The 25,321-nt window shown below is 42.0% G+C and overlaps 1 protein-coding gene across 1 annotated transcript in view; it reads right to left on the bottom strand.

Annotated features, from left to right (window-relative positions):
* Positions 1 to 16,052: 16,052 nt before the first annotated feature.
* EIF4E3 (eukaryotic translation initiation factor 4E family member 3) overlaps positions 16,053 to 25,321 on the bottom strand; it is a 39,060-nt gene continuing 29,791 nt past the window's right edge. Inside the window, exons 6-7 of the mRNA XM_065933284.1 lie at positions 22,098 to 22,253; positions 16,053 to 17,647 (exon numbers count right to left, since the gene is read on the bottom strand). Of these exons, the coding sequence (XP_065789356.1) occupies positions 17,601 to 17,647; positions 22,098 to 22,253 (203 nt within the window). The 3' untranslated portion in view covers positions 16,053 to 17,600. The remainder of the gene's footprint in view (positions 17,648 to 22,097; positions 22,254 to 25,321) is intronic.

The raw sequence follows: 25,321 nt of genomic DNA, 5'->3' as shown, positions 1-25,321 counted from the left end.
TTGTGTTTCTTTGACATTTTTGATTCTCCTCCCAATTTCCCTTAACATAAAGTCAGGGACATTTTTACTTTGAGCAGCTCTTAAGCCTTAACACAGAAAGTAAATCTTGACTTTCAGGAAAGTTCTTTTGTGGATTAAAATCTGCTTTTTGAATCAAGCAGCAGCTCATCATTTCAAAACAAGAATTTACTACAGAACAACCTTACCTTAAAACCTAGACATGGACTGTTAAGAGTCTGTGCAAGTGGCAAAGCCAACTGCTCCCAGGCTATGAGCTGGGCCCCGGGGGCTTGTTTCCGATGGTGGATATAGTCCATTCCATGCCTGGCACACTCTCCCTGGGCATCTGTAGGAAACCGTGCAAGGCAAGTGGCCTAGACTTGACCGGAGATGAGGACTGCAACTATAGGCCAGAGCCAAGCCCCCTCCTCCACTGGGGAACCAGATCCACGGAACCAACCAGGCCTTCACCTAGGAGATGCTCCGTGGGCTGGCCTAGTGTTCAGCCCCGATAGTTTTACACTCCAAAGAGCCTTTGAATACTGGTGACAAGCCACTGACTACTTTCAAGTGACAATCATAGTCTCCATGGGAGACTCCGGGGGAGGACTCTCTGGGGGAGGGAGGCGGAGAGTGCTGTCAGGGCCCCTGGGTGGTCACTCACCTCCAGGGAGGGGCAATGGGAGTGGGAAAAGGAAACAGGAGGGTATCCACAAAGAGCTGGAGACTTCGCTCCCCGTGGGTTAATCAAGGAATCAAGACTTTATTCTTATTGCAACTGGGAGTCACTGCATCACCCAATCCCAGCTCTTTGGCTTCTAAGTTTATGCTGATTAGTAAAAGTTACTGATCCTAATACAGTCAAGAACACTTCACAAAATCAGAGCAATGCCCTTATCATCTCCACTCTGCAGCTGAAAAAAGGGAGGCTTTGCATTTAGGTAACTTGCCTTACATCATCCAGCTACTGGGACCTGAAGCTGGATATTTTGGAGTTTTGTTACCCAGTATCAATACCCCCTTGTCTGGGGAGCCACCACCATAACTTCACTCCTGCATTAGGGATGGGTGTGTTACTTGAGCCCTTTATTGTCCACAATAACTGACTCCCGAATAAGAATGAGAACCAGTTAGAGTCAATGGTACACAACCTTGGGACTCAGTGGGATGCCAGAGAGAAAGTAAGGAAAAAGTCTGTATTTCTGGACTTAAAACTGGAGGACGTAAGTTTAATTTTGAAGAATGAAGACAAAAGAAAAATAAGAACCAACACAATAGGTCTCCTGGATCAAACCCTCCCTGAAGCCATTTCTCCACAAATTTCCAGTTACATTATTAGTTTTTTTTTCTTTAAGATCATCTAAGTTCATCTTCTTGTCATTTGAAATGAAGCAGTCCTCATGCAATGGTGCTGATGGCGACCCTCTCTCATTGTACTCCTAATATATTTTTTGTACTCCTAATATTTTAAACCACTGAAGTTAATTTGGTGTTTTGCTTAATTTGCGAAGCTTTTTCTCAGTGAAAATTTCAGGTTTGGAATAAACAGATTTCAGAAAATAAAGGCAGAGTAGAGAAGAGGAATGTGTTACTTAAACAACGGCAAAATTAAAATTGCCTAGGGAAAAAGAAACTGGATGTGGAATGTGGGGAGTGAGGTAGAGATCCTGCTCTGAGGTTCAGCAGCTCTGTGACCCTGACCAAGGGACCTTTCCCCTCTAAGCTTCAGGATCCCACTATGAAATAAGTGTCACCAGATAGGACCCTGATTCAGGTCAGCGACTGCTTCACAGGCTGTTCTTGAATCATCAAAGGTTGACCAGTACACATTTAGAAAGCCCATTCATCTACAAAAGTAAATGGAGATGTATCTTCCAAGGAAGTCCACACCTGTTGTATCTGGCACACAGCTGAAAAAGTTTCAAAAAAAAAAAAAAAGTGACATTGTACTTGCGCTCACAGAGATGGGATTACATAACTGCCAGTCTCTAGAGGACCTAACTTGTACCAATCTTGGAAATCTCTAATGGCAGCCCTTGGAGAGGGTCTCCAGACTGCCTTGAGTCCTACTGTGCTCAGGAAACAATGCATCACCACCTAGCTGCCTGAGAGAGAGGACTCTTCCCTGGGCTCAGTATCCACCACCCTGGAATCTCTCTACATCAATCCCTTACTAGAGTCCCCTAAGCACAGCTGGTCTTAATTGTCTCTTAACGACTCCATCTAGTTATCTGGGAGAAGGCCGGCAAGGATCTCAGGAAAACCACACTGGTTATTTCATCAGGGTTGATGCTGAGGGGCTACACATAGGTAGTGACTTGGAAATAAACTGATGAGCTGAGTGCTTTCTTTACCTATTCTGCTACAAATTAACCTCAGAATTGCTACAGCTTTTAAACATAGGTACTTTTGAAGTTCATGCAATGAAAAAAGTATCTCTAAGAACTGGAGATAAGAAGCCGGTCACTGTAATAGACTTTGAACACAAGCTGCTTTTTTTTTTTTTTTTTGGTCGCACCTTGCCACATATGGGATCTTCCTTTCCTGACCAGAGATCGAACCCAGCACCCCCTGCATTAGAAATGTGGAGTCTTAACCACCAGACTGCCAGAGAAGCCCCTGCGAATTGCTTTTAAAACCCGTGTTTGGTCCCAGGTGAATACATTATGTCCCCCAACAAGCTCAATCTAGGAACTCACTAGGTATTTTTCGTCTGCAACATGAGATTTAAAATTTTATAAAATCTGAAATACACAAAATGAAATGGACACAAGAAATGGCGACAGGGCTTCATTAGAACAAACATATGTTATAACTAGCCCTGAAGGTGCATGACACCCCACTCCAGTACTCTTGCCTGGAGAATCCCATGGACAGAGGAGCCTGGGGGGTTATGGTCCACAGGGTTTGCAAAGAGACAGACACGACCGAGGCAACTCAGCCCATGTTACAACCAGCCGCCAAGGATGCCTTTCCTCCGCTCCCTGGGCCCCGAGGTCCCCACACCCCTTTCCCCTTGACCGACTCATCCGAAAGACACTCTAGGGCTGCCCCGTCCGAGGGCTCCGCATGGGCCGACACTCGCAACAGCCACTGGGGAAGCCCAAATCCCGAGAAGACCGCAGTAACACCCACTTTCCCACTCTCAGAAGCCGCCACATTCTCCAGCTCCAGCCCCCCGACCAGCAGAAGGCGTGAACAGCAACAATGCTCGCCCGGACTAGAATTCCGCGACAGGACCCCAGGAGGCATCAGCCGTTCGGGCAGGCAGCACCCAACACGGAGGAGCCAAAGAATGAGCCGTAAAACCACGAACCTCCACTGAAGCTTCTTCAGGGGCAACCACCTCTGCCTCTTGGCGGGAAGACGCTGCAAAGTTGTCGGTTCGGGTGAGGGACGACTTAGCTTCTTATTGGGGTGGCGGAGGGTGGGGGGAGCGGTCTAAACTCTTGCAAGTCCAAGGGGGCTCCCCCAGGGTTCTCTCCGCCTTCAAACCCCCACCTCCCGAGCAGAGTCAAGAAGGCGGAGCCACGCCGACGGAGCGCGATGGTCGACGGAATCAAACACGTGGACGAGACACGTGGTACTCAGCATCACTGTTACTCGTCCCACCTGTGATTAGGCGGTGCCTCTCCGCCAGGCATATCGCGTTGCTCGGGTGCCTCCTTGTTCCAACACAGTGTCCCTTACTTTCTGTACAGCTCTTGGCCTGCTCCCCTCGCCCCAACTTTGGCCCAGTTTTCTTGCCTATCTTCAGATATTCATAGACACTGTTATTTCCTACTAATCATTTAGGAATAAAAAAGGTGATGGGGGATGCGGCCAGCTACCATTATTATTGTTGATATTTGTTAAAAGTGAGCATGCATTAGTTTTATCCTAAAGGAAAAAAAAAAAGAATTTTCATAAAAGATAAAAGCTTTCTGGACTCTACTTCAGAGTGTGATTAAAAAAAGACAAGCCAAACTTGCCAAATACCTTAAAAAACAAAAAACCAAACCCAAACAAAAAACCCCAGACTAACTTGACCAAAACACATCATGAGACATTAACATCAAAACCTACACAAGAAAGGCAATTAACAGTTTGTCACAAGCCTTCGTGCATAAGTTTTTCACTGACTCTTCCCACCCAGTGATGGGGGCGTTCATCCTTTCTCTTACCCAGATGTGCAAACGGAGGCTCAGAAGTAAGGCAGCTCATTCGGAGTCACAAAACCGGCAGGCTGGGTGGGAAATGGTCTTCTCATTCCAAACACAGTGCTCTCTCCAGCCACAAAAGCAATCCCCTAGGAATGGTGCATGGCTTTCTCAAGATGCGATGTCTGATGGGCTTTTGACAAACTGGCTTCTCCATTCAACCAAGAGCATAGCCTCAGTGTTTAGGACTGGGAGTGAGGTGTGATGTGAAAATGCCTAGGGACACTCAAGTTAGTGCCAGCCTGCCAAGGGACACACACACACACATATACACACACCTCAGAATGAGCCATGGGCCATAGGGGGGTGGGGAGTCAAAGACATGCAGGTATCTCCTAGATTCGAAGACAGGAGGGCTCCACTCAAGCTGGAGAGATCAGAACAGGCTTGACAGGCAAGGGGACCTGGGCGCCCCTTCAGAGCACCAGAAAGGGGTGAGCAGGGCATGACTGGGGTGAAGGGCTAGAGACATGAGGGTCTGGCTGCCGCAGCTGGGAACCCACATGTCAGAGGGCGGGGGTGCGGGTGGCGCTGGAGCTGGCTCACAGGGGCAGGCAGAAATGCCGTAGTTTGCTCACTGCTGGAATCTCAACAACAGCTTTGAGTGATTAAGGGTCCAGGAATGCTACAGACATTTTGAAAACTACCTGTCAGGATCAGAAAAGATACTTGGAGGAGGGATCTTCAAACCCAGTGTCATAAATGAGAGATGGTCCTACATGACCCCACTTCACTCCACCCACATGTATCAACCATCAGTCAACATTGGGGTTGTGGGCCAGCAGACCCTACAAACTTATAGAAGGGGAACCAATGGTGTGTAGATGTGTGTGTCTTGCCTCCATTACTAAAGCAGGAAGGAAAAAAACCTTCCCAGACTTCTTTTCAAAACTGTGATCTCAAGGTATGAACCCTTTATTTTGTGGAGGCATTTGGGGGAAACCGTAAAGCTGGCCCAGGACAGTCAGGGGACCATATTTTGTGAAACAGCAATTCTTCTAAATTTAGAAGGCAGAGCAATCACAAGAAGGATGCGAGCAGTGTCCTTGGATGCCCCACAGAACAGGCAGATGACAAAGCTGCTAAGAGGGGTTTGCGTTGAAATCCTGCGCTCCCTGATTTAGCAGAATGCTTCTCTCGCTCTCTCCCTTGAGTGGGTTGTCAGAGCAGACCCACAGCAACTGCATCTTGAAGCCCATTCCTTCACCTTGCCTTAGGCCTGCCTTCACAGGTACATAAATCCCCCTGACTTGGGGAATTTCCTTTCTAACCAGGTAGAAGTCAATTTCCTTATCCAAACTCAGGGCTATATCTAACATTTGCCAGATATCACAGACGGATTTCTTTCTTTCTTTTTTAACCTCATCTTCACAGCAGAAACATAAAAGGGGAGATCTATAAACATTTCAGATTCCTAATATACTACTTCCTCTCCGTCTTTTTAAGTGGAAACTTTGCTCTTGAGTAAAGGTGAGCATCTAGTAAGAAGTCATTTTCTCTGTCAGGGGGGCTCGCCGTTCACTGGGTCGCAGCTGAAATGTGTTTTAATAAGGCCTTTCTCCTTTACAAGCTCGGCTGGCTTTCAGCTCGTCCCACAGCCGCAAGCGGGAGGAAGATGCCTCTCAGATATCCTTTTGTTACTCTAATCAGAGCCAGAAGGGCTGTATTGACTTTCGGGCCTCGGGGAGTTGTAGTTCTTTTGTATCCATCTCATCCAAGAAATCAAGTTTGATTAATTTGTCATCAAGGAAAATGTGTGATCCGCTCAGAGCCAGGCCTTTGAAGAGGAAGGATGAACTTGGGCTTGCAAAAGTCCGGGTCAGCGGGCAAAGCAGCAGCGGTGCTGAATCGAACAAGTTCTTCCCAGAGCTGCCTGTTCTCATTTAAAACACTTGAAAACAAAACAAAACACAAACCCTTTTCCACATAAACATTCAGGGTTGGATTACTCCCTGGCCAGGGTCTCCTTTGGTTTACTTTAATTTTGAAAATAGAGCTATCATGGCTACAAAGCAAGACCCGGCGAACACCGAGCCATGCCACGAAGCACAGGGGTGGAAGGATCTGACCTCCTGCCAATCTCAAAAGACCACGGAGAGTGGGAGAGCCCAGAGGGCTGAACTTGGTGACAGCACGTGCTTCTGGAATGAATAATCGGAGGGGTCTCCAGCTGGGTCACGGGACAGATGCTCATTTACGATGCTCTGGTCTTGTTAACCTGCACTTAGTGGAGTTCCCAAACTGCTGAAAATGCATAAGGTAGCGGCCCCGAGATATTATTTAATCCGAGACTTAGTGTCATATTTCTTGTTCAGATGCTATATATGCTTTATAAGGAATTACAGGCTTTTAAAAATGACAGAGTAAGCAATCTTTAGACATTCCACAGTGTAAGAATCCCCATATTTAACATGTTGGTGCACAGGCCGTTTTATGACGGTTACCCCTCAGGTAGAGACATAAAGACACAGTGAATTACTGAGCAGAAGTCAAGGGCTCGCTTGGCTTTGAAAGATGTTTGAAAAGCACCAACAAATTATAAACAGCCTCTGTGGTTACTGAACTCACTGTCAAAACTATTATTAGAGAATTTTAAAACAATGCTGAGATTAGAGAAAACACTCAGCTTTAGAAATCTAAGGATACTTTAATTAAAAAAAAAAAAACACCTCTGCTTAGGGTAACATTCAAACATTCTTTCATTCAAACATGCATCAAGTTTGCAGAATGTGTAGGCATTTGGAAGTCAAAGACATTTAAGAACCATTTCCTGTCTTTCTTACCATCTAGGGTTCAGAAGTTTCAATGATATTTACCCATCCCCTGAACTGTAAGCTCCACAAAGAATGGATGATGTCTTATTTATTTTCTTATCCCCAGTGCTTGGCATATCTTAGTTCAATACATACTAGCTGAGTGAATGAGTCAATATCCCATATAAGCCTTATCTCAGCTCTATTAATGTCTATCAACGTGTCTTTAAGGTATCCAGGATTAAAAGAATATACCTGTTATTTAGGGACTTTTTGGGAGCCTGCTACATGCTTCATCCCATGTCACGTCTGCAGGCCTGCAATCCACACTGGACAACAGGAGAGGAACACAACACAATTTTCCTCAGTTTCAACCCAAAGTTTCCTGAGCCTGGAAACATTTTAACCAACCAAACTTGCTTTTTGTATTCCTGAGTCACGAAGACAATCACATCCTTAAAAAATAATGAATGGCAAGGTTCATTCAGGTTTTAAACAGGTTCATGGCAAATGGACTCAGAAGCCAGGTTCACAGGGTGCAAGTGTAGAAGGCAGATCTGTTTTCCCAAGCGGGGTCTCATGAGGTGGAACGATCAGTACACACGCAGTTGGGAGACTAGTGAGTTTGGCCAGTGTTGCCACCAACAACTTGCAGGACCTCAGACAGCTGAAGCTGGGCCAACCCCTCGAGAGGAAACCGTGAAAGTTTCACTGGATCAGCTCCATTCTCTTCACCGGTTGAACTTCACGGATTCAGCCAACCGATGGGAGTACTTACTACTGCTTTGCCGAGCAAAGTTCTGAGCTAGGTGCCTAACCATGCTGTTTGCTTTGAAGAAGCGCCACCTCCTTCCCTCACAGAGATGAGGAAACTGGGGCTTAGAGAAGACGGGTGACTTGCTCAAGACCCAAGTTCACGGGATCTCAATCCAGTAACAAATTCCAAACTAAGCTCCGTGCATGCTGCCCGGTCTGCTTCCTTGCTGGAGGCTCACACCCAAGCCTGAGTCAGGCATCCCAGAGGGGTTCAACCCAGAGAGAATCCCAGAGTCTCCCAGCGGAATCGCCAAACCATTTTACCAGGATGCTTAATCTTCTGGTCAAGGAATCAAGTTCCATCGTCTCTGCTCTTCTCCTTTGCAGTCTCTGGTAGAAGCATTTGCAAACACAAATAGTTAAAGGTCACGTCAGAAGCAGAAGAGGGATTCTGCATGATCCATCTGTGCTGGGATAATCCAGAATTGGCCATGAATATGTGGAAGGGCCTACACTGCACCAGTAATTCTTTTTCACCTGCCATCCACACCAGTCAAATGTGTTATTCTTGTACATTCTTTGGAGAAGAGTGTGAGGCATGTGCATCCACAGATTGGGCACTCAAGTGAGGCAGGAAAGCAAGCCTCGAATATAAACTTTTAAAATTCCCAGTTAAAATCTTGAGAAAATAAGCAAGTGGGTGGTGCGTCCTAGTTATAAACTGGTTGAAAGTCAAATCTGCTCATGTGGAAATGATGCAGAGAAGCAGATTAGAAAACGTGTCCTTTTTTCCACAGAAGGTAGGGAATGAAGGAAAGATCATTGACTTTAACAACCACAAGATTTAGGGATCTGCCTGCAACTTTGCCACTGACTGTTTTTGTGACCTTAAGCAAATTCTTTATACTCTCTGGATCCTTCATTCATTTGTGAAAGGGAAACAGTGAACTAAGGTCAGTGACTTCTCCATCTTTTTCTTAAGGCTGTAGATCCTTTCCTTTAGAGACAAACTCATACAGATCTCAGACATCAGAGACATTATCTCGCCTCTCTGAACCTCGGCTTCCACATACAGAAAGTTGGGACAGCAATGAGATCTACCTCCTAGAGTTTCGGAGTGAAGGACATTCATTAACCCCTGTGATTAGAGGGCATGGAACTCCATACACATTAGCTATTATTTTCAGTGATATTACAGCTATGACCAGAGCGGCATACCTCAGCAGAAGCCTGCCAAACTCTGCCCAGTGGCGGACTGGTAGGTAGCAGCTATTTATGGAGTGTCACTCCACACTTACCTTTTAAAGGGCTTGTAAATAATTTTTCTGAACTCAACCTTCACAAGTATAACGGAGCTTCTGTATACAAAAATATAAAGTAAGGTTTATCACTTGGGTGATAAAACCAGAAAGAAATGCAAGGAAGTATTCCTGTAAGTCGGGGTAATGGTTATTTCAATGGGGAAGGTGGGGGCTGTGACTAGGAGGAGGCTCGTGACTGGGGCTCCTGAGGTAGATGGCACAGTTCTATCCCTCAAGATGGGTGCTGTTAGAAGGATATTCCCTTCAACAGTTCACTAAGCTATACATTTGTGTTGGGTGGTTTTCTATATTCTTGTTTTACTTTACAATAAAAAGGTCTTTAAAGTGATGTTTCATAAAACACAATCAGTGAGCACATAAATACGCTTACTAGTTTCCAAAATGTTAACGTTTTGCCACACAACGCACGTCAGTAGGGATGTGTTATTGTTTTACTAGACTTTTAAAAATAAATTTTACAATAGGAGCTTTGTTTGCAGTATCTAAAAGTATTTCTGTAGAACCAGCCACCTGGGGAACACTCTTTGAAAGAGAAGGGACTTCTGTTAAAATTTTATTTATGGCTCTGTGATTCTTTTTTTAAAGATACACTCTGAAAATCAAAGTCTTGTCCTTCAGAACTTGACTATCTTCACAAAACACCAACCATGTTTGCTTTATTAAAAGGGGGCATATTGCTTTAGTGCTGAACCTTCACTTCCATTATTCTCTAGTAAGTCACAAAACCCCAAACTTTCCTAGGACCTGAAACCTTCCTCTAGGTCTGTGCTTTCTAGAATTCTATGTGTGCAAAAAAAAAAAAAAAATGATTTAAGTTTCCTGAATGAGGGGAAATTGGGGAGTAAAAGCTTGTCCACATCTTTGAGGCTGGGAGGAGCACACACATTTAACCATACCATCTGTACAAACGGTACCAGAGTTCAGTATGCTCATGACTGGAAGGGTTTATGATTTATGCTTGCTAGTTAAATATGCTTATGATTTAAACTTATTTTCTCTGGCAAGAAATACGCTAGTCAGCACCATGGCCAAGCCAGATGATGGGAAATAGATACATATTTCAATATACACATTTTAACTTGCTGAGCCTTGTAAATGCTACTGTTTTCTTTTTATAACAAAAGACCTACCTTCCTGTAGGATTCCAGAGATTTTTAAAAACTACATTCATTAGTGAAAGCCGTTAAAAATTCCTTAACAGCAGTCAGTACACTAAAAGAGTCACTGGGCTTGAAAACACCGTATTTTAGGTGGGAAGGCTAAGCCTGCGCTTATAGAACCACCAAGAACACATTCCGCAAGTGCGTGGGTAACTGCCCGGTGATAACACGCACGCTAAGTACATGACTGCAGTTACCAGGCTCCGGTGGGAGAGGAGGTATTAGGGAATCTCACGGCCTTCAGAGCGCGGTGCCCCGCCCCCCAACACCTGCATGAAATTCACTGGGTCACTAACTGGGCGCCGTATACCTCATCCCGAAAGCTGTTTGCTTTTACAGGGAGACGTAGGAAAGTCTGCAGACGAATGGGAGAAAATAGCGAGCTTGCTGGTTTTCGTGACAATACCAAACGCCCTAACTCCTCGATATTCTCTAACAGCCTAATTGAGAAAGGAATATGAAAAAGAATAGATACATGTATATTACTTTGTTGCATACCCAAAATTAAAATGAGATTGTTAATCAACTGAACTCCAACATGAAATAAAAAGTCAAAAAGAAAGAGTTTGCTGCTTTCTTCTGTTTGTTTTTAAAGGGACACAGTAGCTCTAAAGCACGAGTAAATCTACTTGGCTAAATAAGGAACAACTAAAACAAACAAACAAAAAGGAACAACTGAATCTGAATCTTACGGGCAAATTGGGGGACAAAAAAGAAACAAGCGTGATTGGCTTATTCTAAAATGAAACCATTCTTAGCAGAGGGTAAAAAAAAAAAAAGAATGCAAATAAATGAAATGTGTTTTCCAAGACACCAAGATGCGCCCTATCACCAAATATATTCAAGAAGGGAGTAGAAGAAACAGATACTGCTTCCTGTCAGAGGACCACGGCAACGCACCTGTCATGTCAGATACCATGTCAGATACCATGTCAGATACCATGTCAGATACCATGTCAGATACCATGCTCACGCGCACTCAAACAGGTGGGCGGAAAGTTGCAGTAGGTGTTGGAATAAACAGGGTTTGACAGTCAACACATATATACCTAGAACCTTCTTAGGATGAAGCAATGTGGTTAAATAACATCGCATGAAATTCTAAACCTGAGGGGCTACATTTCTATACTATAGAACCCAATTACGGCATAAGAATTCATGGCAACAGATTAACAAAAATTTCAACATGAAGTTCTACAAATTAACAGACGCTTAAACAAACCCCACGAAGTTCTGACTTAAAAGACAGGAGTGCCAATTCACAGCAGTATCGTCCCAAATTAGAAAACGGTAAGCACTTTCTCATGAAAAAGCCAAACATGTGCACTGAACACATAAATCACTACATGTTTTCAAGTAAGAAAGTTAGTCTAGTCTTACCTGACGGCTGCCAAAGGCTGGAATAAAAACTACTGACTTAGAGATGCAACGTTCACATGTATCCGAAACATCAAACACAACACACAATATAAAATCAAAAATAACTAGAACAGAAAACTCTTCAGTCTGACCTTAAAAATACTGAGCAAATCACTAGATGAAGCCAGATCAAAAGGAAGGGCATTACACCAGCTTGTAGCCATATGTGAAGGGGCCCCAAAAGCACAGGGCACAGATGGTATACCGTGGGGAGGAGGGGGCACGGGCAGATCCAAGAAACCAGGCAAATAAACCTGCTTCAACTTACACAGGTAACGCAGTTCAAAAGAATGAATAATTTTGAGCGCAGACTGATAAGATTTTAGATTTGGGACAAATGGTGCTGAGGGGCCCAAGCTAAATTAAAGTGTGCCCACTAGTTTAAGCTCTAAGCTCCTTTTATGTAACAATTTCAATGAAGCTGAAATCTCAAATGAGGAAGACATGCAAAGGAACGGTGATGTGTTAATAACTAATTACTGAGAAGACAGTTAAAATCTTTTGGAAAAACCATACAATGGCGGCCTGCCATATTACCTGATGAAGGGCTAAGAAATTCAGGGGTGGGGGGCGGAATTTTAATGTATATGCACCAAAACTAATAGCTTTATTTGAAAATTAAAAAACCCTATAACTTAATTAAAATGTTCAACAGCCTTTAATATTCCCCACTCTTCACTAATATAAATTGCTAAAAATAAAATTTTCACCTGCTACACCTTTATTACAAGTCAATTCTTTCTTTGTAAAAAAAGAAGTTCTACATAAAACTCAGAAATGCTCATATTTACCTCATTTTTGTTTCTCTCATGTAAAGTTGCCAGGTTAGTAAATCTCAAACACTTCCAAAATAAAAGTTTCAGAAAAATTCTCTGACTTTAACATGAGAAGTTGAAACTGTCATGAGGAAATCATGCACTTTGTTAAATGAGTTGATTAGTTTTTTCAGGAAACAACCAAAACAAAAACATTTAAGACAGATTTCTTCAACCTCATGATTTCGGAAGGACACAATAGAATATCCAAAAGGCTATTTTATTGGATATTCTAATAAGGTACACTCAAAACACACACACATATACAATGGGATTCTCAACTGTAGTAGCAATGATGAACAAAATAATACTGACTTCTTGATGACTGTCACTTATCATTAACATGGTTTAAGGTACACTTACTTGATTTTTTATTTGATACTCTTATGTATCAAAGAATCCTCCCAGTTTAGTAACAGCTTTGCTAAGCTATGTCTAGGAATGACAATTAATTTTAGTGGAAATTCATTCACGGGCTTCTCTGATAGTCATTCGAACAGTTTTGCGTTATTTTACATGCAATTTTATAGCTCTATAACGTTCATTTAATCTTGTTCAATGATGCTGAACCCCAGATGCCATAAGACATTATAGAAAAGTAGTTACTGCACATATGGGGTAACTACTTTTTCTGAACATTAATTTCTTTTCTCTTAACAGGCTGAAATGGTATTTAGAAAAGAGAAAAGCCTACCACTCTGTACTAAAGGTTTTATATTATGGACTTCCGGAGATGGGCTACTTATTACTACTTGTGGTGCTAGCCATAAAGTTGTTATTTACGAGCATCATCTTTTCAAGTGTAAGTGATAATGGCTTTCTCCAGGCTTCAGAAGGTTGTTGGTATTATACAATCGAATCAGGTCACCTGAGAGCTTGGGGGGTGGGGGGAGATGCTCTCCTCGTTTGTCATATCTAGGGATTGGATATAATCAGGGATTCACAAAGTGGGGGTCCAAGGACTACCCATACTAGAACTACTGGGGCACTTGCTAAAAAGGCAGGTATCTGAATCAGAAACTCTTAGGTCTGGGGTCGAGAAAGGAAGCACCCCAGTAGTTCTTCTAGAAGCTAAGGGACAAGAAGCCCTGGTAGATGATCTCAAAGGTCCCTTCCACCTTAAAATTCTAAGAGTCTGTGAGTTTTCTAAGAGTCAAGTTGCATTAGCAAGATCTACAAGACAGTGACTTTGAGCCTCAGTGGGTTAACCTAAATAAGAAATAGTTAGATTTTGATGCATATGTAAAAGCAGAAAACAAAACCAGAGTAGTATCATCAGATGTGTGAAATGTGTGTCATCTGTTTGGGCTTTTTTTCCTCATGGGAAATGCAGAGGAATAGCCCACTCTAATTGCTATACAGGAGATGAGTTTCAAGGGGCTTTTCACTGCACTCCCATCCCTAACCTTTTCCTCCTCACCTTCGGACTCCTCTCTGCTGTTGAGGCAGCTCTCCAGGCATTTACAATCCTGAGTCACCGAACTCTCTTGTAATCGGTCTGAATATCCTCTATTAGGAAATAAAGCATCTACAGGCAGTCCTCTACTTTCATTTGTAGTGAGTGGAATGTGATAGAAACATCAATACAGGGAAGGTGAACAGCCGACTTACACTCTTAAAGGGGAGTTTCAAATTTAGAAAGCGAACACAAACAAAAGAATCCGACTCTAATTTCACTTCTCCCCTTGGACACAATATTTGCCCAATGTGATGAAATATTTCTGGTATTTCTTATATGTTGGTTTATTTCATTCCTTCTCTCCCTAACTGCTTAAAGGCTCAATGAGAGCCTAAATTTTGAGATTTTTTTAAACCACATCCGGAGTGTTCTATCTTTGACACAGTTTCTTAGGTGTAGGGGAACTAAACCTCTACTGGTAGTGTCTCATCAAAGTTTTATAAAACCACAAGAGCAATGGGCAGTAGAATCTTAACGTAATTACACAGAGCTGGATACGTTATGCTGCTGAGCCAGGACCGTTGGCTGGAAGGCAGCGCCACCATGTGATCGATCTAAATGTTGTCTGTTTCATCTAAGCACAAAAGTTGGGATCCTCTTGGAGTTGGGCATCTTATAGCAAAGTCCCACCTCCTGGAATAATAAAGTTATCTTAGAACACCACAGCGTGACACTGCTTCAGGGGAGGATGAGAGCTGTTTATAACAAGGGCAGCTGACCATGTACGTGTGTATCATTGGCCAGACTGGATCAGATATTTAGCGCACAATTGGGGTGACTTGCTTTGGGGTGAGAGGGTGTTCCCTGTTTAAGGAAACTTCAATTGGGATTTAGCCCTCAGACTTCAATGCTCAGCTGCATCACACTGGCTAGTCCCCTGTCCTTTCACAAAAGACAATCTTTGTTGCTAGATTATACATTATGTCAAGTGGATCCAATAATAAAGTTTCTTTCAAGTATAAAGTCTTTTGTGACCATATATAGAATGTAGACATCAGCTAAATTCAAGAGAGTGGAGAAGATCAAAGTCAAGTTAAACTCAAAAGTTTACCGGAACTATGTTTTCCTTTCCATATTTTTCTCCGTCAACTACATCCTGAACTTAATAGGTACATGATATTAAATGGACATCTTCTCTGTAAACTACACCCTCACTTTAGAAATGCAGAAAAGGTGGAGGAGGGAGGGGGAAATATCAAAATGGAGTAAGTCAGCATTCATAAAGCACTTACAAAAGAAAACCAAAACACAGACAAGTCACTTTCAACAGGTATTATCCGTCCTCAATTGCACAGGAGGGACTGTGGATGATTCTACACAGAGTCCAGGCTACACCTGCTAAGACTTGGCTAAAAGACACGAGGCTTCTGCTAAGACTGCCCATTCTCCCCAGCCGCGGCCAAAGAGGGGACACTATCCTAACACGAAAGTCACATGCCCCACAAGACAGCTTCTTGTACCTCAAAAGAGTATTAGCTTCTTTAATCCAAAAAGGTAATGAGAGGTTTTTAAACTGATTAAATCAGCTTAGTTCATACACTGTTCCTTATGAACTAAATATTCAATTAAAACAATTTCCAAAGCAAAATCTGACAAAATCCTCTCTCAGAGTAATTTAGATGATAGGTTCTTAACTTAGGCAAATTAAATCCTTCTCACGGTTGGTATTTTCCAGAGTCAGAAAGAGTTGCACAAGTTCTCTGGGACAGAAAAATCTACTTTGTGTGTTAAGCCATGTTTCGTGATCATAAACAATAGAAACTAGAAAACATTAATGGGAGCCTAACATTCCTGTTTCTTTTATTTTTTTTTTCTTCAAAAGCTACATACATGCAAAACTTGAACATGTCATCACAATGTCTTAAATAAAGTTCAAAAATAAAAATACTTCATAATCCATTTACTTAAGGAAATATATATGACAATTATAAAGAAGGTAAGTCAATTATAACCTTTCTTCTAATCTATCAGGAAAAATACTTATGTTATAAAAGAGAATTTAAACTCATGCCCAGAATATTTTTTTCAATTCTTGATCAATAATTTAAAGACAAGTTGGATGTTGGTACAATGTTTAAAAAGAGCAAGTTCCAGGCTTTGAAAATGGGTCTGATATCCTTACACCTCATTTTGAAATCAGTGGAGAAACTCAAGTTTAGAAACAAAGCATTAAAAAATAAAAGCCATGATCATTTTTTTATTATAGTTGATGTGGTTAGTAATGCAAGTGAAGGGTACAGTGATTTGAAGTCCTTTAAAGTATCTGAATGGAGAATTTTATTTACAAACTCAGGCTGTGGGTTGGAAGAAGCCTCGCTTCTCTCTGCTGGTCAATAATGCAAGAGGAATTAAAAATCCTGGGTGAAAGGAAATTCGGAGTGCACCGCCCTTCTGTGAGATGTATAAGCATGCCCTAGCTCCCCTGACTCCAGAAAAAAGCTGGCAGGAGGCAGTCTTTCTAAATGGCCCTGCCTTTTTCAGGTAGATGTAGTAGGAGGCCTGGCAGAGTGCGGGGAGGAAAATCGGGAACATTCTGAGTGTTCCAGAGGGTGGTCATTTCCTTCTATTAAAACTGGTATTTATTTGGTAACATAACACGATGTATCTCAACAATTCCAAAAATTAATGTGAACAAAATGCATTCAGAGTTCAACTTTGTGAATGTTCACATTCATCTTGGAAATGAGATTTAACTTCTGCTCCTAAATGAAAAAGGCAGGGGAAAGCTGCCCAGGCTAGAGGATGATTGATTATTGGAAACGACACACAACATGAGCAGGAAAATGGGATCATTTAATAAAATGTGTCTGAATTGATTTGGAAAGCCCTAAATGGGTACAAACACCCAAAATTCAGAAGAAGGTTAGTTCAAGCAATTAAAATACCACCTTCTCTTTAAATCAGAAATTACAAGGTTTCCTATTGAGACAAATCCTTTGCTACCACTCTGAGCCTTCTTTTGAAAAGGCCAAATTGAAATTCTGGTTGGAGAATACTTCCAGAGAAGGTCCGAGGATTTACAGTGTGATATATATCCTGATACTCAACTGTGATTATAGTTTTCATGTTTGGCAACCCAACTATTATTTTCCTTTCATTTCTAACAATAAAAAAAATTTATTAAAAAAGAAAAATAAAAGGTGTGGGTGCTGTCAGTGCAAAATCAGATTAAGTAAGGTTTTTCTTTTCCCTGGGATAGAAAAAAAAACAATGCCCAGTGCAGAGTATGTAGGAATGTGTCACAACAAATAATCAAAAGACAGGTTTCACCAAGCTGGTGTTCCTCGGAGGACAGTGTGGTTTTCAAAAGCAGTATTGTCACGATTATGCATATTCTCATTAACTAGGTACAGCACAGCTACTTAAAGGGAAACCGATTTCTTATGCCTCAATGAAAGGGGAGTAGAGAAAACAATAATTAGACTGAATGAGGAATTTAAAAGAGAAAAAAAAAAAAAACTGGAGAGAAAAGAACAGAGAATTCATAAAGCCAAAAATAAAAAGAAAGAAAAGCAAGTAATGTGACAGTAAAACCCACACAATCTCCCCCCACCCCACCTGCCACTTTGAGTCCTAATTGCTCAATCTGCAGGGGCAGAAACCCACTCTAAATGAACCAGTATCGGGCTCCGGCAGGTCTTCTCTTCACTCTCCCTCCTGTTAAGACCGTTTCCAAAACCAATCAGCAAAGGACAAAGAATTCTTTACAGAGTGCAATTAGTGTTTTCCACGTCCACCTTCAAAAGCATGATGCTCTTCATGGGCTAAAGGACAGAAAAAAAACAAAAAAGAAAAAAAGGAAAGAAAACTTTAAGCAAAGGATGGGGCAACCCTCCTCTAAGGCATCTCATTCAGTTTCCCCAAATGTTGGCAAGAACTCAAACACCTTTGTGTGCCAGTAACTGTTAGCTAAGGCGTGCATTTCCTGAGAAACGTAATAATGAAAATTAAAACAGGGAATAAACAAGCAATGGGCATGCTGCCTGTTTCTTCTTGCTGGGCCGGGGAGGATGAGTAATCCTGACAAGCTGATGAGGAGGATATGCCGGGCTGTGAGCAAATGCTGCAGGGAAAACGGGGCCCCCGCAGGATGCTGGGCTGGGGGTGGGGGGTGCCTCACAGAACTCAGACCGGGCCATTCACAAACCTATCTTGAAAAACCAAACCAAATAAAAAGTAAAACAAACAGAGAACAACACAAGGGGGGAGCAATTCTCGCCGGTCCTCCCCCACCTCTAAACACTCTCTCTGGGGGAATGAGGTGTGATTAAAGGGATGGGTCTTTTATTTTTCCCAGTTATGGTTTTTGATTTTTCCTCTTTTTGCTCCACAGCTCTAAGGGTCTGGCTTGCAAAATGACAATAATTACAAATAGGAACCCTAGAATAAAAAATGATGCGACCAAAAATATTTTCCAAAGACTTACATTTTTATAAACTGGAAGTGGGAACTAGGAGGCCTGTGAAATATAGAATATGTCCTCCAAGGCAAAAGGCCAAGTTTGAAATTCTATTTTCTAGACCTGGTTCAACCATTATCATGAAGCGAGGGTGGATCCTCTTCTTTCAAGAGGAAACGTTACTGTGACAGGTCGCACACAGCCAAGGGCCACTCAGGATTCCCCAGGCTCTGTTCCAGCAGCTCTTCTCTGCTAGGAAGGGAGTCCTGGGAAGGCAGACACGGGCTGGCCCATTTTACCTCCTAAGCCTCTCCTAAGTCTGTATTTTTCAGATGAACTAGATTCTTCAGACTAGTGTGGTGTGAGGCAGGGAACAGGATCATTTTCCCTTCAGGATTATCCTGGTTGTTCACCTAAACCCGGTCTTCACTTGGACGAAACACTAGCAGAGGCACCCTTTATAGCTCTGAGGGCTACCTCAGGTTGACCCAATTCCTATGAGCATCCAGGAATCTGAGCTGATGTAACTGAACATTTCTCATATGCAGAACTTTAGAAATATTTCACTTTTTATGTTTTTTTAAAATTCTTTTTAAGAAAGACTTTTAGGATAGACATTACAGAAAACATGGCCTGCTCTGCAATAAAATATATCGTTATTGCTGGATCAAGGTGGGGAGCCACAGGTCTCTTAGCGACGCTGGGCACCAAATGATTAAGTCAGGAGAAAGGGACTGTCTGCAGATTTTTATTACTCCTAAGTGTGAGGGACAGCTTGGGGCAGTCACCGTTGAGACAGTGACATCCTGATGGGTTATGGAGACAGAACAGAACAATCAGAATGCGCGGGGGAGGGGGGGGGTGCATTCTGAGAAACAGAGAAAGTTCTGCGGGCCTTAGGTGAGCTTCGGCTGAAAGGAAATATAGAAAAGCTCAAAGCCAGGAATCAGCAAACTTCTTTCTGGAAGAGGGCAGAGAATACACATCTTAGGCTCTGTGGGTCACAGGGTCTCTGTCTCAACTATTAACTCTGCCCTTGTAACATGAAAGCAGCCACAGATGATATGTACGCAAATGGGCATTGCTAGGTGCCAATACGCTTTGTATATACATATACATATGTATATGAAATGTGGATTTCATAGAACGTTCATATGTTACAAAATGTAGTTCTTCTTTTGATTCTTTTTTCCAACCAGTGAGAAATGTGAAAGCCATTCTCAGCTGCAGCCCATACAAAAACAGGTGGGGAGGTGGCAGATTTGCTTTGACAGTGCAGTTTGCCAACCCTGGCTCTAAACAATTCTCACATCAGAAGACATTTGTCATTCAGCTGCTCTGAAGAACCTAACAGAATTTGGGGGGTGGCGGGGGAGGAGGTCTCTCTTCATTTCAGTTTCTTAGTCAAATGACCAATCTGTATCCAATGCACAGAGAACTTTTATCAACAGCCTGACTCTCAGCCACCCGGCTGGAGGCCTGGCCCAAATTCATTAGGTTTTTTTGTTCACAGAAAATCTACCACTTCAGGTGGCTCCTAAATACTAACACCAGGATCCTACTTTAACAAGACAGAGGAAAGGCGTGGAGTTGGTTGTTTGTAATCTGGCTCACCCGATCACTGTTCCTCACTCAGCTATGAAGAACATTTCTGCCCAAACTTCCTTTTTCCAAATCAATTCTGCAGTGGATGGTATATAACTCTACTGAGTAAAGGACTGCCTGCTTCATATAAAAAAAGAGAACTGCTTGTTTTTTCCAATTCCAATTTGAATAATCTTTGAATTTTTGAATGATAATTTATACTATTAGAATATGCATTTCTGCTAAGACCCATAGCCTAAGTCGCAAATTTCACAATGGTGTCTGCACTTAAAGAGTCTGTTCTGGGAGCTGCACTTTCCCCTCTCTGTTTGGCCTTTTTCTCCCCCTGCTCCCCAGTCATTGCAACATTGAAGTGATGACTCACCCTTGGTTAACCATCTTACCTGGTTATTGTCACTGCCCTAAAAGCTTGCCTAACCACTGATGGCCTAATTACCTCTGTGGCCTACACACTTCTATCACATTGAGTCTGCTGCTAACTGACAACAGGTTAGCTAGAAATTTTTTTTTTTTAGCTAGAAATTTAATCATAGAATTTTGAAGCAGAAGGGACCTTGGAGATCATTTAAGACCAACCCCCTCAATATTAAGAAGGGAAAGTGAAAGGATGAGAGAATGTGACTTGCTTGAGGTCATGGTGTTGAAATGGGACGAAAATCCATAGTGCCTGACTTCACAATTCCAAATCACTTTTCTCCTCTTTGAAGTGATATGGGGAGCTGCATCTAAGACCGCATTTGCTCCATTCATAAATGGCAGTGAAACACACTTCCTTTCGGAGAGTTTCTGCTGGAGTTAGTCTCAGGGAGTAGGAAAAAAAAAAAGACCCTTGGTGACCTTTCAATTAATGTCTGGGTTGAAAATACAATGAATGTCCCCTGAGGAATCCAATGTCCCCTAAGGAATCCTGGTGTGCTGTAGTCCATGGGGTCGCAAAGAGTTGGACATGACTGAGCGACTAAACTGAACTGAAGGAATCTAAATTGCATCTACAAATATGTGATTTCCATGCTGCACAATCAGTTAAGCAACTTGTGTAGTGCCATCTTCTATCACTTCTATATAAACTTCCATTTAAAATTCAGAAGCTAAACACCTTCTGGATATCTGCAGCAGCAGATCTGTCCCACAGCTTACAACCTAAATCACTGGGCTTGCGATTATATGATTCCTAAGAGGGAGGCCTTAGATTCATCCCATAGTAAGACACTGACAAAACAAATTTTGATTTTTTTTCTTCCTCTTTTTGATAAGGGGTTGGGAAAAGTGAAACGGCCATGGAGTATATTTCATTAATTCTAAGATGCACTTCCTCCCCACTGCACATTTGAAGACCCCTGGAATTAAGACTGTGTCACAGTTAAATTCGGAGCCTTTTATTTTTCTTTCTTAGTAATACTAAAATAATACTTATCATCAAAGGCATCTTAGATTCAATGAAACGCCATGGTTGAAAAAAATTGGGTTACTGACTCTTGGAATAGTTTGGGAAAACAGGAAATTCATCATATATGTGCAGGACTGTCAATCCTTTCCTCTAACTGTTAAAACTATAACCCGCAGTTTGATCTACTAATCATTGGTTTAAAAGCACTAAGCTGTTTTCACTATGAAAAAGATGACTTTTTCAAAAGAGCACACAAAAGCAATGAACATGAATCATGATGGAAACAATGGGTCCACACACCTATTCATACTGTTAACATTGCACCACTATGCGTGCATTCTCCTCTGTGTCACACTCATCTGTAATGAGGACGTATTAGCATTTCAGTAGAACGTTCAATCACGCCTGTGCTCAGAACAAGTTCCTCCACAAATACAGATGTTACACATTATAAATCCCTGTTTATGAAGGGATGATTGAAAATCTACCTGCCAACTTGTATAATAACTTTTTTGTTATTGTTGCTTCATATAGAAGGCACTTTAAGAATGACAAGTCTGAGATTAGGTTTAAATTTTTAAAATAACAAAAACAATAATGTATCTCTTTTTTTATGATACATGTGTTTAGACGACAATAAAATCTCATTTTTACTTCTAAGGCTAAACTGTTGTTTTAGACCCATAAATGTATTTTATTGAATTATTTAGTGGATCATAGAATTTCAAGTGACTCTCCCTTCACCTCTTTGGCAACACAGTTTCTGTCTTTAAAAATATGAAAGAATAAACTAGAGAGTAGTAACTGGAAATGAAGCACTTACGTTTATAAAATACGGCTTTAAAAGATATGTGGGGCAGGAGTTCATAGATCTTTTCTAAAACGGTGGCTTCACCGACTAATGCGGCATTTACATTCCAGACTTGGACGACATCTTCTCGGTCCCGGACACTGACGCTAACTCCTATTACTTCATCATCTGAAGGGAAGGCAGGGGAAAAAAAGAAATGAGTGATCATTTCAAGTCCTCCAGAGTTGGATTTTTAACCCTTATCATTTTTACTGGTAGGTTATGAAGATGATCAAAAGAAGGTGGCACGAGAGAACTCGTGATAAATACTAAGGGACCATCATTGGACAAAAGCAAGTTAGTGGGCTAAAGCTGTAGCGGTCCCATCACATTTATCCAGGGACTTAGATAAACAGAGTGTCCCGGCCAAACAAACTTTCCAGATAAGTAATTTGCCCTTTTTAACATGTTACCGAAGCCTTGGACTATTTGGAACTCTGTTTTGATGAGACTTTTTCTAAAACAAGTTGCATAATGTTCGGCTCTCTGAAAGCCAAGTGAACTCACATGAACTGTTCCTCGATGCTTGGCTGTCCTTGTTAAGAACAGCAAGTATTTCTCCTGACTTCCTGCCAACCATTCAGAGATCTTGGGGTGGCTAGTGCCCTGGGCCCCAACACTAACTGGACCCAGACTGTGTGTTCCGAGTTGCTCATTCTGCTCTCTGTGGTTTGCTTGTCTGCTCCTGTCCTCTTAATCCTCCCAGCTCTCTCCTGCTTCTCCCTAGCCATACCCCTTCTGGTCTGGGCATTTTAACTGTGGGCTGGCGAATCAATGACCATCTGTTAGCACTGTGTATGAAGTGAGAGCAAATATCTCCTAAGTGTGGCTCTGTTATTACAGCACTTCAGTGGATGGGCAGGGAAGTAAGTATCTACTTTGATTAAAGTAGGTCTTTTTTTTTTTTTAAAGACTGAATTCCAGATTTGGGACTGTCTGGTAGGTATTTGAGAACTGGTGCCTGGATAAATAAGGCTATGTACCGTCCTATGGAGCCACTCTATACATAGTAATTCGCAGCAAAATGAGAGGAGTAAAGACTGTTGACTCCAGATTCACATGTTGGCTGCACATTACTGAACTAGGGTCACCCCTTTGCCCCTGCACAACCATCAACGAGTTAGATGTGAATGATGAGCATCACTGAAGTTCAGAAACTGTGCTGCAGTTAATACGTTTTGCCTAATTCTCCTCATTTATGGTAAATCTGTACATCTTAATATTTACATTGTCAGACTTTCTGAGTGTCTTCTGGGGATTAAAAGGCTCCAGCACTTAGATACACTATAAATGAGGGCCTATCCAATTACCACAGGGGTTCATCTTCAACAAAATAATTGTTTTCTCTGTCCTTCCCTTCTTGCCTTCATTCTCTCTTTCCCTTTCCTTTTAAAATAAATTTCACTTGGGGCTAAATATGTGTGATGTGATACTAAATAATTCCCTGTATAGAAATGTGTGAAAGCAGGCAAAATCAGTGGGCGGTGTCAGAATTTAGGCTGGTAGCCACCTTTCGGGGGAGGCAGGGTGTGGAGAGATTCTGGAGGGCCATGGACGTTCTCTTCCTTGATGTGGATGCCAGTTATGGGGATTTGTTTACTTTGGGAATGTTTATCAAACTACACACAGTATAGTTTGTGTCCTTCTCTGTATACATGTCACAACTCAATAAAATTCCCCCCCAAAGTAAACAGTACCTGATCATGGCCATCCACGGAAACTCATTAGCCCATCAAGAAATGTGTCTTATGTACAGGTCTCTTATTTTTCCTTTTATCTTCAAAGTATATTTGCTAGAGCTCAATGTTAAATTTTATGTGAACATAAAATCAGCAAGCAAAGAGGAAAGATTCCATGTTGACCGCTGTCAAGAATCGTCATGAATCTCAGCCAGGAGAAGATTAGCATTTTCTCATCTTGTGGTTTTGCCCATTTCTACACCACTGGTCAAAGGATGCTGGAACAGATTGGTGCTGAAAACGCTGAACTGTCAGTGTTCCAGTGTGGCCTGGTTTTTGGTACCTTGGTGTAGCCTCCTGGCACAGCACTTTCAGAAGGGCATGCCAAGAAGGCTGCAGCCTGTATCCAAAAGAAGATCCATTGGCCAGTATGGAATATTCACAAGTAGCATCAAGCAGCGAGGCCCTGACGATTCTAGGATACTGGCAGCGCAAGGCGTCAGAGCTAGGAGGAGCCACTGTGTGCAGATGAGGGAAGGCAGGACCAGAGACACGAGCTGCCCTGCTGCAGTGGAGCAGCTGGGTTAATGAGGAGCCAGCGGTTAATAGCTAACGGTGCTCTCGTTCCGATGTCACCACAGAACAATACATCTCCCTTTGCTCAATCCTGGCTATTTATTATTACTTAGACTGTTTTCCCTGGTTCTGGAAATGGGAATAATTCATACAGAAAACTTCCTCTCCCAGGGATGTATGTGTTTATAATTAACAACAAGACACAGTTTTTTGGCTACATATTGTAAAGTTGCTAACTACCCCCTATTAAAACAGAAGGGATCTGGACTTTTAAGACAAGTTCCTCTTAACCCAGGTTCTGTCTTCAGTGAAAAAAAAAAAGAAGTGTAACAATTAAGGAAAACAAAAGTAGGATGATGAAACAGTCAGTGAGGTAAACTTGAAACCTGCCTGGAACTGGCTAAGCCTAGGAGGGTTCCCAAAGGCAGCACCATTTAAGAAGTCTGAGGGCAAATCAATCAATATCAATTAGCTTAAAAAAAATTGTAACTGAAAGCTGAACAGGTAAGATGTTATTCTAAATGTTACCTCAGAAGGATTCAGAAAGAACTACCCAAATTTGTCAACTAGCAATTCAATTTACCTCTTTGAGTGGTTGCATGACAAAAATCACAGCAAAATAAAAATGGGGAAAGGAATTGAGAGGTACAAACTATTAGGTAAAGAACGAGCTGCAGGGCTGTTGTGCAGCTGGGGAATAGAGTCAGGATTCTGTAATGACTACAGAGGGAGTATATAACTTTTACAAACTGTGACTCTGTTACTATGCTGGGAACATGTTAACTTATGCATTTTGTACATCAGCTATACTTCGATTTAAAATTGTAAAACAGAAATGTATTCACAGGGCTCTCAGAAACTCATTCAGTATTTGAAAATGGTGTGTCAAGTCCTGAAGACTTTACATTTTAACCTCAGTTGTGGGGTCACAGGCACTAATGG

The sequence above is a fragment of the Muntiacus reevesi genome, chromosome 4, assembly GCF_963930625.1.
Source record: "Muntiacus reevesi chromosome 4, mMunRee1.1, whole genome shotgun sequence".
Taxonomy (NCBI): Eukaryota; Metazoa; Chordata; class Mammalia; order Artiodactyla; family Cervidae; genus Muntiacus; species Muntiacus reevesi.
The sequence above is the reverse complement of the archived record's forward strand: the minus strand, read 5'-3'. Positions and strand labels throughout refer to the sequence as shown.